The 19,002-nt window shown below is 44.2% G+C and overlaps 1 protein-coding gene across 1 annotated transcript in view; it reads left to right on the top strand.

Moving 5' to 3' along the window:
• Positions 1 to 19,002, top strand: part of ACOXL (acyl-CoA oxidase like) — a 375,298-nt gene that overhangs the window by 195,196 nt on the left and 161,100 nt on the right. Inside the window, 1 exon segment of the mRNA XM_045054588.1 lies at positions 8,471 to 8,624. Within this exon segment, the coding sequence (XP_044910523.1) occupies positions 8,471 to 8,624 (154 nt within the window).

Below are 19,002 nucleotides of genomic sequence, written 5' to 3'. Positions count from 1 at the left end.
CCAGCCTCCACCCCACTGTGTCTTCTCTCCTCTACCTTGAGGTTCCGTACTCAGCCTCTGCCCTGCTTTGGCCTTCCCTGCAAGCAGCGTCCTCAGCCTGTCTCCACATTCATCTCTCACGTCTTGGTCTTTCTTCACTGGCCGTTCGTAGATACAGTTCAGACTGGCATCTCCTCCGGGACACCTTCTCTGAGTCTCTCTTGGAATAAGGAGCCCCTTTAGAAGCCTCTTGGAGCAGCAGCCTGGGCCCCCTCTTGTCACTGCACCATTATGATTGGTCTGAGGTTGTGCAGTCTTCACACACAGAAGCTGTGGGTCCTTAATTTGGCATCTCCACACCTAACGGTAGGTACCTAGCTCTCTGCACAGGTTGCTTCAGCTGAACTGAATGAAATTGCCTGGTGTGATTACGTCACACTCGGCCACGTAGTTGTTCGAAGCTTTGCTTTTCAACTTCCTGTTGGTCCCTAAAGCAGAAGTTACATGGCGGGAAGGAGTTAGTCCAAGAGCTCGCTGGCCAGTGCAGTTGGTAGCTGATACCTCTCCTGGGAGTCGTTTAGTGGGATTTGCTACTACGATGAATTTCCTAGCTTTTAATTTCAGTATTTTAAGTGTACCAGCCAAAAGGAGTATTTTGGGCCCACCTCACCTCTTATTCATTCAAGGCTGGGTTCCAGGCCGGTGGGGGTGGTGGGGGGTGGGTCATAGCACCATTGCTGTTATCTTTCACTGGGGTTCTCTCATTTTCTCTCACAGTCTCTTCTTACCCAACATCTTTTTTTTAATGTTTGTTTGTTTATTTGTTTAAAATGTTTATTTATTTTTGAGAGACAGAGCACGAGCACAGGAGGGGCAGAGAGAGGGAGACATAGAATCTGAAGCAGGCTCCAGGCTCTGAGCTGTCAGCACAGAACCCGACGTGGGGCTCAAACTTATGAACCGAGAGATTGGGACCTGAGCTGAAGTTGGACGCTCAACCGACTGAGCTACCCAGGTGCCCCTTTTTATTTATTTTTGATGGGGAGAGAGAGAGAGAGAGAGAGAGAGAGAGAGAGAGAGAGAGAGAATCCGAAGCAAGCTCCATGCTGTCAGCTCAGAGCCCAACATGGGGCTCAATCTCACGAACCATATGATCATGACCTGAGCTGAAATTAAGTCAGACACTTAACTGACTGAGCCACCCAGGCGCCCCTACCCAACATCTTTAAGAATAAAATTACAATAATAACTAACACATATTCTATTGCTTATCATGTATCACATACTGTCCTTAGTAACTTCTTTAACACCTCAGACAACTCACCAAGTGTCTCCTTGTTTAATTGATGTTTCCATAATACCTAGAACAGTGCCTGGCACAAAATAAGATTTCATTAAGGTGAAATGATACTTTATGACTTCAGAAACTCACCAAAGTCCTGTCCTTGTCAAAGAATGGAGTCCAGGATATTTAAGTGCTTTGGATATTCCTCAGCAAATGAACACCACCATTTGTGCATTGAACTGTGTTTTTAATATAATCCTGAAACCTTAGTGCCAAAAAGTCTTGTCTGCTGTTTTTATGTAAAACAGACTTTTGTAAATTGAACCCTGCCCTCTCACTGACTTAACAGTTTTAGAGATACTCCGCATTTCTCCTGAATCTCACCCTGTGGGTGGGTTCTAATAATTCAAGTGGCTGTAACAAATACCTTGCATTTCTAGAGGCACTGCCTATAAAAGAAACGTATTTCGAAATGAGGAATAATGTTTCCACAGAATCCATAAATCCTAATTTATCCTCTGGGCCACTCTGAGTTTCTCGTATCAGATATTCTCAAGATACGCACCTTCTGGACTCTACTATACCCTGTACGTGGGAGGCTTCTCAGTTCCCCTTTGCAAGCAGACGTGAGAGTATATTAAAGAATTAGAGTCACTGGGTGCATCTTTGTGTCTGGGAGACAGAGGCTCCCCTCCGCGGGGTCTATGTTTTGTCAATGTTAAGTAAAATCACAGGCCAGCATTGGAAAGAAATCTCACTAGACCTCTGCTAGGAGAGAGTCTCATGAGTCTTTCTTAAAGCAGATTTATTTCTTATTCCCCACCCATTTCTACCCTAGAGAATGTCTAGGGCTCTGTGTGTGTGTGTGTGTGTGTGTGTGTGTGTGTGTGTAGGGAGGTCAGCAGGGAGTCATATATACATTTTTTTTTTAAATGCTCAGCTCTGGGATTCTCTGAGAATTATTGTATGGCAGTCACAGTGAAAGACATGGGGGGTGGGGCTATAGCAGATCAAGAATGCTATTAACTTCCTCAGGGCACTGGCAAACTCGTTATTCATCATGAAAAGAGCATGTTTAGGACTAGAGAGTCCTGGGTTTGAATCCTAGCACCGCTCTGCTCTAGGAGACCTAGACTTAGGTATGTAGCCTCACTCGGACCTCTGTTTCCCCATCTATAAAATGGGGATATAATTTCCTGTTTCCTGGGGTTGTTGGAAGGACAAAGTTAGATGAAGTGTCAATGAAACAAATGATGATTTCCCTGTATTAACATTTGTCCCAGCTTATTGGTCTCAGTTCTGAGGTTGGATGGCAGTCTTTCCTGTTTGCTGTAGAATGAGGTCCAATGCAACATCTTTTGCATGTTCAGGTTTCACTGAGGAAACAAGGATATTGAGACATTGCAGTATTATCCTATGGAATGGAAAAAGGTCAATACCTTGAGCCAAAATTGATTTTGTCATTAATTAAATGAAGAGGCAAGCCCCAGAATGGGAGGGAATGTTTGCCATACATGTATCTTACAAGGGAACATTATCTAGGACATGTAAAAACATGGAAAATAAAATTCAGCTAAAAACAAGATGGGCAAGCCAATAGAGTACGCACAAAAGAATCGAATAGACGCTTCACAAAAGCAAATGTATGACTGATCAGCCAATGCATACATAAAAAGATGCTAGTTATCAGGGAAATGTAAATTAAAGCCATGACGATACGCCATTCCATATCCACTAGACTGACTAAAATTAAAAAGACTGAAAAGACCAACTATTGGCAGACGTGGAACAACTAGAATTCTGCACTGCGGGTAGGAATGTAAAATTGCACAAACACTTTGGAAAACTGTTTGGCAGTTTCTTCAAACGTTAAAAATGTATCTACCATATGACCCAGTCACTTCCCTCCTACATATTTTACTAAAGAGAAATAAAGACATATGTCTCCTCTAAGATTTTTTACATGAGTTTCCATAGTGTTTTCTTTGTAACAGCCCTAAACTGGAAACAACCAGAATGTTCATCAACAGTGAATGCAAAAATGATGGGTTGTCTGTGCATTGCACAGAGTGGAATTCTGGTCAGCAATAAAAAGGAACAAATGCTCCAGTAAGGATGAATCTCAAAATAGTGTACTGATTGAAAGAAGCAAGACATAACATATTGTATAATCTTATTTACATAAAATGTAAACTAATCTTTACCGACAAGCAGCAGGTTAGTGGTTGGCTGGAGGATGGAGATGAAGGAAAGGATGGGCTGCAAAAAGACATGAAGCATTTTTTTTGGAAGGTGTTGGAAATGTTCTGTAGCTTGACTCTAGTATTATGGGTATTTACAGTCGTCAAAACTCTTTAAATGGCATGCTTTGAATGAATGCAGTCTGTCGTAAAATAAATTATCCTCAATGATGTTGATAAGGAAGAAAGGTAAATTATGTAAAGCAAAAATGCAATGAATTTTAAAACATGCAGAATATATAAAATATATTCTCTATATATGCATAGAATATATTCTCTATATATGCATAGAATATATATATATATATATATATATATAATCTCAAAAATAGCACAATGGGGAGAATAAAATGGAAGCGTATTGTTGTATTATAAAGTTATTACATTATCGGAGAAGTGGTGCAATATTATTTGAGAGAAGAATGTGTTAGGTTAAAGACGCATAGGTTAGACCATAAAAATCACTAAAAAACATAACAGTAACGTAGTTAAAGCTGGAACAACAGTGGAATACTAAAACCGCTTCCATTAATCAAAAGAAGACGGAAGCAGAGGGAAAAGAGAACAAAGAACATATGGGATAAATAGAGGGGGAAATTGCAAGATAATAGTTTCATACTTAATCATGTTGATAATTACATGAGGTATAAATGGTTTAAACCCTCCTCTTTAATTTGCAGATTGTTAGACATGATAAAAAACCAAGAGTGAACTAGACGCTTTCTATACGCAACCCGCTTAAAATATAAAATCTAAGATTAGAAGTGTGAGAATAAAACATTTACACCTGCAAACATTAACCGTAAGAGAGCTGGAGTGGATATATTCTTATCAGATAAAGTAGACTCAGAAAAAATAATATTACCAGAAATGAAGAGGAACACTTCATAATGATAAACAGTCTACTCATCAGAAAGACATAAAAATCAAATGTGTATGGACTTGGACTCACAACATAGCTTCAAAATACTTGAAGCAAAAGTGGCAAGTATTGAAAGGAGAAATTGACAAATCTAAAATTAAAGTTGCAGACCTCAGTCCTTCTGAATAAGTGATATAATAAAATCAATTTAAAAATCGATATAATAAACAGTAATGATACAAAACATATGAACAATATTACTAATGCGCCTGACCTAAATGACATTTACAGAACACCCAACAACATAATGTACTTTTCTTTTCTCTTTTCTCTTTTATTTTATTTATTTTATTTAGGTATAATTAATATACAGGGTTATATTAGTTTCAGGTGAACAATACATGTCCGATTCAACAATTCTGTACATTATTCAGTGTTCATCAAGATATGCATATTCTTTTTTTAAATTTTTTTAACGTTTATTCATTTTTTGATAGAGACAGAGTGTGAGTGGGGGAGAGGCAGAGAGAGAGGGAGACCCAGAATCCAAAGCAGGCTCCAGGCTCCGAGCTGTCAGTGCAGAGCCCGACGCGGGGCTCGAACTCACAGACCGCGAGATCATGAACTAAGCCGAAGTCGGACGCCCAACCGACTGAGCCACCCAGGCGCCCCAAGATATGCATATTCTTAATCCTCTTCACCTATTTCACCTGTCCCCCCTCCACCCACCTCCCCTCTGGTAACCATCAGTTTGTTCTTTGTAGTTAAGAGTCTGGGTTTTTTTGTTCTCTGTCTTTCTTTTTGCTTTGTTCACTTGTTTCATTTCTTAAATTCCACATATGAGTGAAATCATATGGGATATGTCTTTCTGTGGCTGACTTATTTCACTAAGCATTATACCTTCTGCGTCCATCCATATTATTGCAAATGGCAAGATTTCATTCTTTTTTTTTATGGCTGAATAATATTCTATTGTATGTATATATACCAGATCTTCTGTATCCATTCACCTATTAATGGACACTGGGATTGCTTCCATATCTTGGCTATTGTAAATAATACTACACTAAACGTAGGGGTAGGTGTATCTTTTTGAATTAGTGTTTTCATTTTCTTTGGATAAATGCCCAGTCGTGGAGTTACTGGATCATGTGGTAATTTTATTTTTATTTTTTTAAGGAACCACCATGCTGTTTTCCACAGTGGCTGCACCACTGTGTATTCCCACCAACCATGCACAAGGGTTCCTTTTTTTCTTCATATCCTCACCAACACTTGTTATTTCTTGTGTTTTTTATTTTAGCCATTCTGACAGGTGTGAGATGATATCTCATTGTGGTTTTAATTTGCATTTCCCTGATGATTTCTGATGTCGAGCATATTTTCATGTTAGCCAGCCATCTGTATGTCTTTCTTTGAAAAAATGTCTATTCTTTTCGAGTGCACATAGAACATTTATTAAGACAGACCATGTAAATGTAAAGGATTGAAATCATGCAAAATATGTTTTCTGATTATAATGAAATTAAATTAGAAATTAATAATGAAAACGTCTGGAATAATTCCATACATTAGGAAATTAGACAACACACATACTTTATAGGTCAAAAAAGAAATCACAGGGAAATCAGAAAATATCTTGAACAAAATGAAAATGAAACAGAACATATCAGAATATGTGGTACACAGCTAACGCAGTGCTTAGACAAAAATTTATAATTTAAATACTTACATTAGAAAAGAAGAAAGGTAGAGGGGCACCTGGGTGGCTCAGTCAGTTAAGCACCCACCTCTTGATCTCAGCTCAGGTCTTGATCTCAGGGTCATGACTTTAACCTCTGAGTTGGCCTCCACACTGGGCGTGGAGCCTACTTTAAAAAAAAAAAAAGAAAAAAAGAAAGGTGGAAAACCAATGGTATAAATTTCCATTGTAAGAAGTTAGAAAAAGAAAGGATCAAATCAAATTCAATGTAAGCACAAAGAATAAGAAAAATGAGAGAAGCCTTTGAAAGAAGAAATAGCCAAAAATAAACCTAATCAAGCCAAAAATGATTTTTTTTCTTTCAAAAGATAGATAAAATTGATAAACCTTCAGCTAGATTAATTAAGAAAAAAAGAGACAAATGGTCAGGATCTGAAATAAATGAGATGACATCACTACACATCCTACAGACGCTGAAAGGATAAAATTAAATATTATTATTATTGGTGTCATGTCAATGCAATGCCAATATGTTTGACAACAGATAGGAAATAGAAAATTTCATGAAAGATACGTGTTACTAAAAGTGACTCAGAAAGAATGGAAAAATCTGAATAGCTTCATCTGGCATTGCTGGTGAAATCTACCAAATACTTAAGAAAATAAAACATACGAACTTTACACAAACTCCTTCAGAAAATGAAAGAGAAGGGAAACCTTTCTAACTCACTTTAGGAGTATCACCCTGACATCAAACACCAGACAAAGACACTGTGAGACTAATATCCCTTGTGAACAAAATGTTAGTAGATCCGTATATTTTACTGTAAAATAATATATAGCAAACGTGGGGTTTATCCTAGGAGTGTTAGGTTTGTGTAACATTTGAAAGTCAATTTGTATGATTTACCATAGTCACCTTATAAAGGAGAAACACCATGTAAGTATCTCAACAGATGACACTCAGTTGATAGAAAACAATGAATCATCACGTCTAACGGCAAACACTCTTATCAATCTCCTGAGTCTGGGGCTTCAGTTGAGAAGACCAGTAAGGCCATACTTCATGGTACTTTCCATGAGTTTGAGGTGCTTAGAGGAAAGTACCCACCCCAGTGTGTTTACCACACTTGACTTTAGGTCCTGGAGTTTGGTTGAGCATAGAGAGAAAGAGTTCACTGAGGATTTTGTTCCCAGCAGTTGTTACAAACAATAACTCATTTTAAGAGACTTTAAAAACAGGTCAATAGGAAGGTGTTCAGAAGGGAGAGAGAGGGGAACCTATACTCTCCATTACAGCATTTTGAAATATGACAAAGAAGAAAACCTGAGGGGGAGGTGTGCAGATGGAGGGAGGCCCGGAGACATTGCACTGTGCAGCACTTGTGGCCACAGGTGGCTGAGAGGTGAAGGGAAACAGTGACTTTTACCACTTTGAAGGAAGAAATTATTCATTTCTGTATACCTATCGGCACTAAAACAAATTGCACGAACTTGGTGGCTTAAAATAACACAAATTTGTTGTAGCTCTGGAGATCAGAAGTCTGGAGTGGGTCTCCATGAAAAATCAAAGCGTTAGCAGGCTGCACTCCTTCCGGAGACTCTAGGGGAGAATCTGCTTCCCTGCCTTTTCTAGCTTCTGGAAGCCACCTCATTACTTGGCTCATGGCCCTTTCCCCCGTTTCAAAACCAGCAATGGCCAGTCGAGTCTCTCGCTGCGTCTCCCTGACTGCTTTGTTGTCACATCTTCTTCTCTGGCCTCCCTCTCACTTGTAAGGAACCTCGTGATTACACTGGGCTCCCCTGGATAATCCAGGATGATCTTCCGAGCCAGCGCAAGATCCTCGATTTAATCGCAAGTGAAAAATCCCTTCTGCCACGTGGGGGTAACATACTCCAGGTTTCAGGGACGAGGACGTGGACATCTTGGGGGGGGCATTATTTATTCCACCTAGTGCACGTTCAGTGGCAGTAGCATTAGACAAATTAAAAATACGAGAGACATGTAAAACTTTGGTGTGTGAAGGGCAGAGGGAGGTAGTTTGGAATATGATCCTATATGGTAGACCACAACAGGGAGAGAGTGAAACCTTGTGCCTGCTTTTCGTGGGGTCGAGGGGTGCGAAGACAAACGTCAGTGTGAACAATGGGGCCTCTGAGGGACCGGCAGGAAAGTGAACCTGGACAGAAGGCAAGGGACATTTCCCAGGAGAGGTGGCGTGGTGCAGCCTCACGGTGGCAGGGTGCAGGGTGACAGTTCTGAAGGGCACATGGAGCCTTCGGGAGCGTCTTGAGGAAGGAGCAGGTGGCACCTGCGCCCGGCCTCAGACGCGCCTGCGCCGTGGTGCCGTGGTGGTGGGCGGGGCTGCTGCTTCCATCACAGGCCTGCGCTCCTCTCGCAGGTCTGCCGGGGGCCTCCTGGACAAGGACGTCTTCCGTGGGAAGGAGCTCGCGGACAGTCGCCCCTTGCAGGCTCTGGTGGCGGGGCTGAAGGCCTACAGTACCTGGGAGAACGTCAGCTGCCTGCAGGACTGCCCCGAGTGCACAGGAGGCATGGTGAGCCCCGCAGGTCCCCCCTGCTGCAGCGCGCGTGCCAGGCCAGCCCTGTGCGCCAGCGAGCGGAGCACCGGCTTCGCAGCCGGGCGGAAACCCGGAGCCCGGGTGACCCGGGGTGCATCACGCGTGTCCGCCCCCTACCCTGCTGCGAGGACTGGTGCGGACGGTAATTGTAAAACGCTGGCCGGATGGCCTGGCCCGTGGAGGCCCGCAGTCTATATATCGTTAAACTTGCGCTGGCCGCTGTGGACAGTATGGGAAAGGGCCAGTGAGGGTCGGCTGATGAAAGCACCGCTCCAGTGTTTGAAATCCCCCTTGCGGAGGATACAGGAAATGACCCCCGGGCTGTCCAGCGCCGGGAAGAAGGCAGACGGGGATGTGCCGAGCCTTTGGAGACTGCTTAGTGTGTCCCCAGCCCTGGGCCTCAGCCTGGATTGTGCAGTGAGGGGCACGAGGTGTTGAGAAGTGTCAGTATGAGTCTTTGGAGAGTTGAGGGGGACGTTGAGAACAGCTAGAATCTGTGCCCAATCCCCCCACAACCCTGAGAGCACAGGTGCCCGCAAGGTTCAGGGAAACAAATAGGAGATGGGGAGTCTCTGCAACCCTATGGGGGCTTAGAGCTGGGGAGAAGGGGGACCCACGGGGAGTGTGTGAAGGCATGGCAGGTGTGGTGTGGGGTTGTGGACCTGTGACACGGTGGCATGGCAGGGCTCCGGGCATCAGCTGCGGTGGCGCCTGGGGTTTATCCCCAGGTGACAGCCCTGCATTGGCGACCCCCAGGGGCTGCGTTGCTTCCTCCACGTGCGGGAAGGATGCAGGTGCTGCTGGAGCCTCCAAAAGACACTTCCTGGAGGAAGGAGGGGACAGGGAGCCCCTGCTGGGATTTTGGCCTGAGTTTAATCCTGAATCGGGCTGAATATTGGCCTACAGACGGCAGCTCTGAACTTGCAGGGGAAGGAAGAGGAAGAGTTTTGGCCTCAGTGAGAACGAAGGGCTCAAGAGCAAGTTAAGGACGTTGGTGGGAAACAAAAGGGAAAGGCTCAGTTTCCAGAAAGCCTGTCACCCTGCCTCTGTGTATCAGAGCTGGGGCCTCTGGAGGGGTAAGGAGCGAGGTGAGGAAGGGCTGGACCTTCACAATAGGCAGAGCCCCAGGGTTTGTCCCACACGAACCATGTGGATGGGACTGAGAGCCTCCTGCGTTCTCTCATCTGAGAGCCAGTGTAATCATTTCTCTTAAGGTAGCCAAGTAAAGATGTGCCCGTGATGCAGGGAGGCCTCAGTTAGGTAGGTGTGCACTCTGTCCACGATGGTGGTGGTGGTGACATTGGTGACGGGCATGCTTGCTTTGCTCCTGTGGGGGCTGTTGTGTGGGAGTCCACATGGAAAGAAAGAGAATGGAGAACAGAATAACAGCTGGCACTGGGGCACAGCTGGACCAGGAGCCGAGGTCCTCTGAGGCAGGTAGGTGCAGTGGCTCATTGTGACATTCCTTAGTGACCCGACAAGGTTTGGAAGCCTCCTGCCACATGGCTGGTTTCCACCTGTAGCTCCAGGGAGGTGGCTGTCTCTTTGAACAGGGATTGTGGGGGTACAGCAAGAAAATATAGGTTAGCAGGTGGGAGGTAAGACCGGAAGTGACCCCCTGCCCCCTCCGGCAGAGGTAGCCCACACAGGGGAGGGTTAGGGCTCTGCCGGGAGTGTTGAGCAGATGCAGATATTGTGGCTTCCGACAGGTGACTCAACCCGAGGGTGTGCTCAAAACCACCTGTGGTCTTCTAGTCTTCCTCCCTTGGCTCATTCCCTTTGATGCATTTCATAGGCCGACATGCCCAGTGGCCTTCTGCTCCTGGGCCTTCATAACCTCCTGGATGACCTGAAGGACAGACAGAATGATGGACAGCTGGACTGATGGGCAGATGGACTGATGGCAAACAGGATGATGAACAGACAGATTCGTTGATTGAACTGTTGCCCTGTGCATTCATTATCTCTGATAATTTAGTTTCACTGGAATGTTACTAATTTGGCTCTTTGGGATTTAAGATTATGTATTTGCAAATGGGAAAGAGAAAAAGGCTATTCTAATGTCTCCCAAGCATTGACACTTACAAAAGTGATCAGTTCTTCCTGTCTGCTTGGCTTTTCTGGGGACTGAGGGGAAGATTCAAGACCCAGCGGCCTCCAACGTTTGGCCTAGGAGAGAGTTCACCATCCCTGCACGGTTGCTCTTAAACTGTTGTGTGCAAACGTGTGGGTTCTGAAGTTCTTTCTCTCCACATTTAATATCCATAGCACTTGGTGGTCTCCTTTAATAATATTATCACTGTGTGTCAGGAAACCATGAGAAAGTCTCAGGTTGGCCCTTTCTACAGGAGCCTCAGCAGTTGTCGCTCTCTTTGGGTGATAGGTTGAATGTTGCAAGAGTGACATTTGGTTGCGAAAAGAACATTTTTAGCAATGAAGTAGACAAATGCAGAGCACGAGTGGAAGCGTAGTCTGTCACTTTTTGTGCATAAAGCCTGACATAAATGACATTTCATACCATTTTTTCCCCACAATTAGATCAAGTGAACAATACTGATTGGAATTTTCATAATTCCTGTTCGTGCAAGCACACCATTGCCTCAACAACTGCTGATTAGGAGTCATTGCCAAGTATTTCTAAGTTCCGTCTCTGTGTGTGGAGCAGTGTAGTAGGTACACGTTCCCTATCCCGAGGCCCAGATAATGTGAGGGGGGACACTGTGTGCTGTGCATGGAATTGGGTGACCCTATGATTCTGTCAAAGGAGCATTTGGGGGCTCCCGCTCCGACCAGGTTGAAGTTCCATGTGGCATGTATACCCTCCTGACTGAAACAGCCAGAAGGTGGACGATTATATGTGAACTACACGGTTTTTAAGACACTGGACATCAGGCAGTGAGGGACAGTGATCTCTGACAGCGAGGAGAGGCGCCAGATGAGCCCTACATTTGCCCCAATTTTACTGCTTTGAGAGAGTTTCCACACCATCCCTTAGGTGGGGCAGCCGAGGCAGAGCGCAGCGAACTCCCCGATTTGAAGATGCTGAGATTCCAGGGAAACCAAAGCATCTGGAATTCACAGAATAGGGTAGGGGACAGAAGAGAACTGGTCGGTCAGAGAGAGAATTCAGGCGTCTGCAGTGGTCCCCTTTGACCATTCAGCTGAGCACTGATTATTGCATGTGTGTGAGGGAAAGAATCATGTGGAAGGAACGGAGGGAGAGGTATCAGGTCCTCACATGGGACTGAGAACAGTACCTTTTCCCACAGGCCAGTCTGGAATACCTTAAGGCTCAGCCTAAGAAAAAAAGAAATGTTATGTATGAAAGAACAAAGATAAAGGTTGATAGCAGATTTCTCACCGGAAAAAAATTACAAGCAAGAAGATAGTGGACCACCATTTTATTTATTTATTTTTAAATTTTTTTTAATGTTTATTTATTTTTGAGACAGGGAGAGACAGAGCATGAACGGGGGAGGGTCAGAGAGAGAGGGAGACACAGAATCGGAAACAGGCTCCAGGCTCTGAGCTGTCAGCCCAGAGCCCGACGCGGGGCTCGAACTCACAGACCGCGAGATCATGACCTGAGCTGAAGTCAGACGCCCAACCGACTGAGCCACCCAGCAGCCCCTGGACCACCATTTTAAAAAGTACTAAAGGAAAAAAAAAAAAAAAGATAAAGTTCTATACTCAGCGAAATTATATTTCAAAAAAAAAAAAAGGTATAATAAAGACATAGACTTGGTGAAGTTGAAAGGATTCATCACCAGGGGACTTTCACTATAAGAAATATTAGAGGAAGTTCTTCACACAGAGGGAAATGATATAAGATAGAAACGTAGATTTGCACAAAGCAATGAAAAGTGCCAAAAATGGTAACTTTCTGGGCCAATGTAGAAGATTTGTCCTAGTGTTTAAATCTCTTTAAAAGGTAATGGACTCTCTCAACAAAAAATAATAATCATGTAGAGTGAGGTTTACAACATAGGTAGAAGTAAAATGTGTGACAATAATCACATAAAGGCTGGAAGGGAGGTATCACGTCACCTGGAAGGAGACTGACCGTGGGAAGTTGAAGATTTATACTATAAACCCTAAAGCTGCCACTAAAATAATGAAGAGTTATAGCTAATCGGCCAACAAAGGAGTTAAAATGGAATCCAGCAATCCTAAATCAATCCAAAAGAAGGCAGGAAAAGAAGTAGCAGAGAATGAAGAGATTGTTCAAATAGAAAACAAACAGCCATATGGTAGATGTAAGCCAAACCGTGTTCAAAAACGCTTTAAATGCAAATACCCCAATTGAAAGGCAGAGCTTGCCAGATTGGATAGAAAAGCAAGACCAAACTATATGCCTCCAAGAAACACACTTTGAATTTAAAGACACAAAGAGGTTAAACGTAAAAAAGGTGGAAAAAGAGATGCCATGCACACACTCCTCAAAGGAGAGCTGGAGTGACTTAATATCAGAGAAAATGGATTTCAGAGCCAAGAACGCTGCCATGGCCATTTCATCATGACAGAGGGGCCAATTCCAGAGGATGTAATAACCCTAAACCCAATAACGACCTTTGCAGGCAGCTACTTTGCTTATCCCCACTTTGCAGATGAGGAAATGGGGGCTCAGAGCAGTTGGACTTGCCCGAGCTCCCACAGGCTGCCGGGGGAGTTGAAGCCTGATTCGTCTGACCCCCGAGCCCATGTTGCTGTGGTGAAGCAATGCCCTGAGCAGGAGTGGGAAATCACACTGAGCTGCCTGGGAGGCTCGCCAAGGAGGTGAAGTTCACCTTCTCTGTGTGGAGTGAGCAAATACCACGGAGTGAATGAGACACCCATTGCACACAGGTCCTACTTCAGTTTGACGGAATGTTACAAAGCCCACACTTACCAAAGATGAGGTCTGGGCTCCATGGGGCTCAGTGCCTCTGGTACTCCAGACCTGCCCTTCCAGCTGATTCTTCATGCTGATGAACGGCAGCCTCTTCCCATGTCAGACACAGCACATGCAGGGGCCCAGGATCCAGGGGCTGTGGGGTCTCTTTACTTTGTATTTGTTTTAGTTAACAGTCATTAAGCACTTTCTATATATGTAGGCACCTTTATAAGTGCTTTCCATGTAGTAACTTAGCTAACTCTCAAATTAGATGAGTACTATTATCAGACTAACTTTCCACAGGAGAAAACTGAGGCCAGATAGGGATGAAACAACTGGCCCACGGTTAAGCAGCTAAAAAGTGGCAGAGTTAGCCTTTAAAGCCAGAGAGTCTGTCTCCAGAGGCCATGCTCGAAACCACTGTGCCATATGCAAACCAGATGTGCCCCATGCTCCAGAAGATAGCTGGGCTCACGTTAATGGGATGAGCACAGTTTGAATCTAGCATGCCACTTCGCAGCTATGTGACCTTGGACAGGTCTCTCCCCTTCCTGAGCCTATAGACGACTCTTGCTGAACTGCCCAGAAGTTAGCATTAAACCGGATCCTCCCATCATGGGGGAGGTTGGTTGGCAGGACCAGACCCTCTTCCTATCAGACCCTCTGAGGTGACTCTCTGCCCTTGCCCCCTGTTACAGGGCTGGGGGAGGTGAGGCGGGATGTGGTTAAATTACTCACCCCAAACCTCTTTGGTAAGTCAGGGAGGGGCTGGAACAGGAGCTGGGAAAGCAAAGCCCACTCCTGGCGTGCAGCCGGGCACCATTCCCAACGGCCAGGGCTTTGTGCTCACACGTGTTCTGCATTTTGGCTTTTAATCTCCATATGTAAGTGGAGAATCCAACTGGCCTCATTTGGACATGATGAAAACCCTTCACCTGCCCGTGTGGGAACACCGACAATCAAATTCTGTGGGCTCTGGTTAGTCACATGACTCAGGCCTCACCTGCTTCTCTTTGCTTCCACCTTCTTTCTTTAAGGATTGACAGGGTCAACCAAGTTCTTAGGATTGTTGCTATTCGACTATCCTTACGCATTGTCTCTTTTCTCCATATCCAAGCAAACTCAGATTGAATTTCCTACCGTTGTCTGAGAGAGGAATAGCGAAGCAGAACCCTGGATTGCAGAACCTTTTTAGGAGGCTGCATCATGAAGAGGGGCAGTATGAGAGGTGGTGAGGGGAGCACTCATCACAGAAGGGGTGGGACCTTTTGGTCAGGGCTCTGTGACCTTCGATCTTACCACTTGGAGCCTCAGTTTCCTCACCTCTTGAAGCCTAGCACCTGATAGGCACTCAGGAAATACTAGAATCTCCTCTGCTTTTTTTTTCCTGGATGGATGTGAATCCCAGTTCTCTCACCGTCCCCCCACCATGACCCATTAGACACACGTGGGAACTGCCTGGTTAGGGCTCCTCAGGATGCAGCCTTGGAGAGTAGAAGCACGTCACATCCTCAGCAGATCTGACTCCAAATCATCAGGGTCTGCAAAAACAGGTGTGGGGCCTAGAAACTGCATAGTTCCTGCTGTTTCTTCCACTGGAGTAGAACTTAACAGGAGCCCTGGCTGTTGACCTTGGCCCTACACAGCCACATTCTTCACAGGGACCTGCTACAATGTCCTTTGGCCCTTGATTGTTACCTGTACCTGGATGCCCATGACCAGGGGCTGTGCTCTCTGTGTGGTCCCCTTGATATCAACAGTGGAAGATGCCACCCCCTCCATCAGGGCCCCTTTGTGAGAGCCTTCCCATCTCAGCCCCTGGCTGCTCTATTTCTTCCTCAGTGTGTTTCAGAATCCCGCATGAAAGAGCAGAACTGGCTGAAGCAGAATAAAGAAATATCTGTACAAAATTGGAGCAGGGGAAAGTCTCAGAAGAGATCTATGACCCAGCGTGATGCTAAGGTTATCAGCAGACATGCATTGACCATTCCTTTCATGTTAGACACAGAGCTGCTGTTTGCTGTTTGGAGATGTCATCCAGCTGGGCAATGACTGAATCGTTATATTTTAAAGATTGCATAAGAGAACACTAAAACAATTACAAGTGTTTGTAAATTAAAAAAAAAAAAGTGATGTGATGTGGAGCCCCTCGGTTATTTAGTAGACTTAATCCCAAGACTAATTCCTCAGGGAGATTCAACACCACCTCATTTATCTGGCATTGACCATTTCTTGGAACAGAGCCAAGGCCTGAAATAAGCAAAACAGAACTCTGGGAATCCCAAAGAGAGGACATGAAGTCCATGTGCTGAAGCTCAAGCCCTTACTCGTTCCCGAAGGAGCCTGGCCAGCTTCTCTGGAGCCTGGTCATGCCTGTTGACTCTCACACATGGTTCCTGATTTCCTGGGGGTGCTGCAGAGTAGTAAGGAGAGAGGGTATCTGAATGCAAGCAGCTAAGAGTGCTGCTGACCAAAGAAGAGCCCGAAGAACTAGAAAAACCAGACTCAAAAATACAAGAGTGGAGTAGGCCCACTTTAGGCCCAAGGAGGAGTCGGAACTCTTGTGGAATATGAAGTCCTTCAGGCAGAGTGGGCTCTGTGCAGGCAGGCAGGCTGGTGCAAGGAACATAGCTGTCTGAGGGTCCCCTCTCTGTCCTCGATGCGGCAGATTTACTATTCCCTGGAACAAAATAGATGGTGTTCTTTAACTGCTCAGCTTTTCATAGTAATCCCCTGGACGTGTATTGCTCCAAACAGATAAGTAGGTCAGCCTGGCTTGGATCTAATATGGCAGAGACCATTTTACTCCCCATCCGATATCTTAAGAAGAAACAGAGCCAAGAAAAGTCCTGGCTGGTGCCTGGGCCACGTGGCACTAGCAGTGCTTGTGGAGGATTCTAGGCATGGAGGTCATGGGTCCAGCTGGCTAGGATTGCATGTGTGGGCAGGGTAGGGGTGAGTTGGGCTTCACCCCAGTGCCAAGTGACTGGGTAACAGAGTGAAAGGGGTTCATGCATGGCCCTCACTCAGAAATGGTGCAAGGATCTGGCAGACCTCCTGAGGAGGGACTGGCTAGGATCCAAATGCTGATCGCAGTAGAAGGGCCCTCTCTGTGCTACTACGACAGCTTCTTCAGTCAGACTCTTTGCTCAGCCCCAACCCAATTTTCTAGAACACCGGTAGGTCTCTGATCGACTTAGTCCCTTTACATTTCATTGATCAGAGAATCCTTTCTCTGGACAGAGTTAGGGCCTTGAAGAAGAATCTCAACATTTTGGGCCTCTGGATTAAAATCCTAGGTTCCTCCTCATTTCTGCTCTCACTTTCTGGTCATTATGCAGACAACAACCTGTTTGATTGTAGGGATTTAGAAAGACAGCACAATAAAAATGCTTTATGATGATAAATTGTTTCTCAACTTTGAAAGACCCTTGCTCCAAGATTAGAGGAATGAGTTCTTTTTTGTTGTGGTTGTTTTTCAGAAAAGTTTTCTGTTTTTGACTCCCTAACATCCTCTGGGTCCCCGCTAGGTAAGGTGCCAGAGCCTGTATACATGTCGCCACCTTTAATCCTCCAACAGTCCTATGAGCAAGAATTATTATCCTTATGGTTCTCCCATGGATTGAAGAACTAAGACCAGAGGTGAGATGCTATTGCTCCAGATCTAGTAGAAGATGGAGGCGGGTTCTGATTCAGGTCTCCCAAATCCAAGGCTCTCACTCCTAATTCAGGACCTTGGGAGGATGATAACTTTGTTTCTGGTGCCTGAGTGCCATTTTAATCAATGTTCTATGCTTAACCTTCATTTAACATAACCCACTATTTTAAAAACCTCTGTGTTTTGCTGTCAACCTGTGGTCATTGGAAAAAATAATCTCCCAGTGAGAAAATCCACATGTCATATCTGTGAGTGTCTTATGTTAGTAGGTCTTATCTTGTCAGGTAAATTAGAGTGGGAGAGTAGCAGGCAGTAAAACTGACCCTCGTCATTGATAAAGAAAAGAGAGATTACTAAAATGACCCAAAGACAATCCATTTTATTGGCAACATTCCTTTGAAGAGCTCAGCCCAAACTTCTTAAGGGCATAAAGAAGGCGATTATAAATTTTGTATGAAATGGATAGCATTCAGACATATGAGAGGATAATGGATAAAGCTGGCGTCCATCCTAGGCCAATTTGCCAAATTTTGAATCTACTGTATTCTTATTTTAGCCTCCCTTGAGATGGTTCATAACTCACCACAAAGATTCACTCATCACATCAAGAAAATGAAGGGCTGGGGAATGAAGTTTCACAAGTTGACTTCTGAATTTGTAATCATCTTAGTTAAAATTCTTTTGGATGCAAGTTAGGGAGACTCATTACAGACTTGCTCAATCAGGAAAGGAGAATACAGATAGAGAGAGAGAAAGAGAGAGAGAAAGAGAGTGAGAACGAGAATGTGAGACAGAGATGTGTTCTGGAATCCAGGTCTCCCAAGGACCAGGGACTGGGAAGGGGGTCTGGAGTGGAGGCAGCTCTGCTCTTGGTCTCTCATTCTCTCATGCCCATAGTCTCAGCCTTTGCTGAGTGTCTGCTCATTCTCCTTGTTCCTCTGCATTTGTGACTGATCTTTGGCCATGAAGTTTATAGCATCTCCATTCCAGCTGTACTCCAAGATGGTGTCTCGAAGATCTAGCACTGAATTCCTGGCTCAATTTGAGTTGCAGTACTTCCCAACCCAGTTGCTTTTGGTTAGAGAATGGGGCCACATATTGTGAACATGGCTACTGATGCTTTGATTGTATAGGTGGTGAGACAGCTCTCAGAGAATAGCTGAGCAGAAATCTATTAAAGTATATATGATAGCTTTTAAGAGACTGTCTCACTAATCCTTTCAGGCTGGTGTATAGATATGGAGCTCAACTTTGTATGTTGATCTTATATCCAGCAACCTTGTTGTACTGTCACAATAATTGTAATAGTAATAATCTGTTTGCAGTTTTTTTGCATTTCCTATGTACATAATCATATCATCAGTGGAAAACGATAGCTTGTTTCTTCCTTTACAATTATTTACATTTATTTTTTTGTCATATTATGAAAGTGGCAAGGACCTCCTGCGCAATAGTTAAAACAAGTGATTGATAACAGGCACATGAATTTTATTCTTGACTTTAAAAGGCATGTGTTTACTATTTCCCCATTAAGGATGTTATTTGGTATGGGTATGTTACAAATATTCTTTTTCCCCCAGTTTCATTGAGAAATAATTGACATATATCACTGTATAAGTTTGAGGCATACAGCATGATAGTTCGATTTGCGTACATTATGAAATGATTACCATAGTAGGTTCAGCTAACATTCATCTTCTCATATAGATGAAATAAAAAGTAAAGAAAGAAGAAAATAATACAGGGAAAGAAATTTCTCCTTGTGATGAGAACTCTTAGGATTTTACACTCTTAATTACGTTCTTTCCTATATATCAAATAAC

Source organism: Felis catus, chromosome A3 (genome assembly GCF_018350175.1).
Source record: "Felis catus isolate Fca126 chromosome A3, F.catus_Fca126_mat1.0, whole genome shotgun sequence".
In the NCBI taxonomy this organism is placed as follows: domain Eukaryota; kingdom Metazoa; phylum Chordata; class Mammalia; order Carnivora; family Felidae; genus Felis; species Felis catus.
This window is presented reverse-complemented; position numbering and strand designations above follow the sequence as displayed.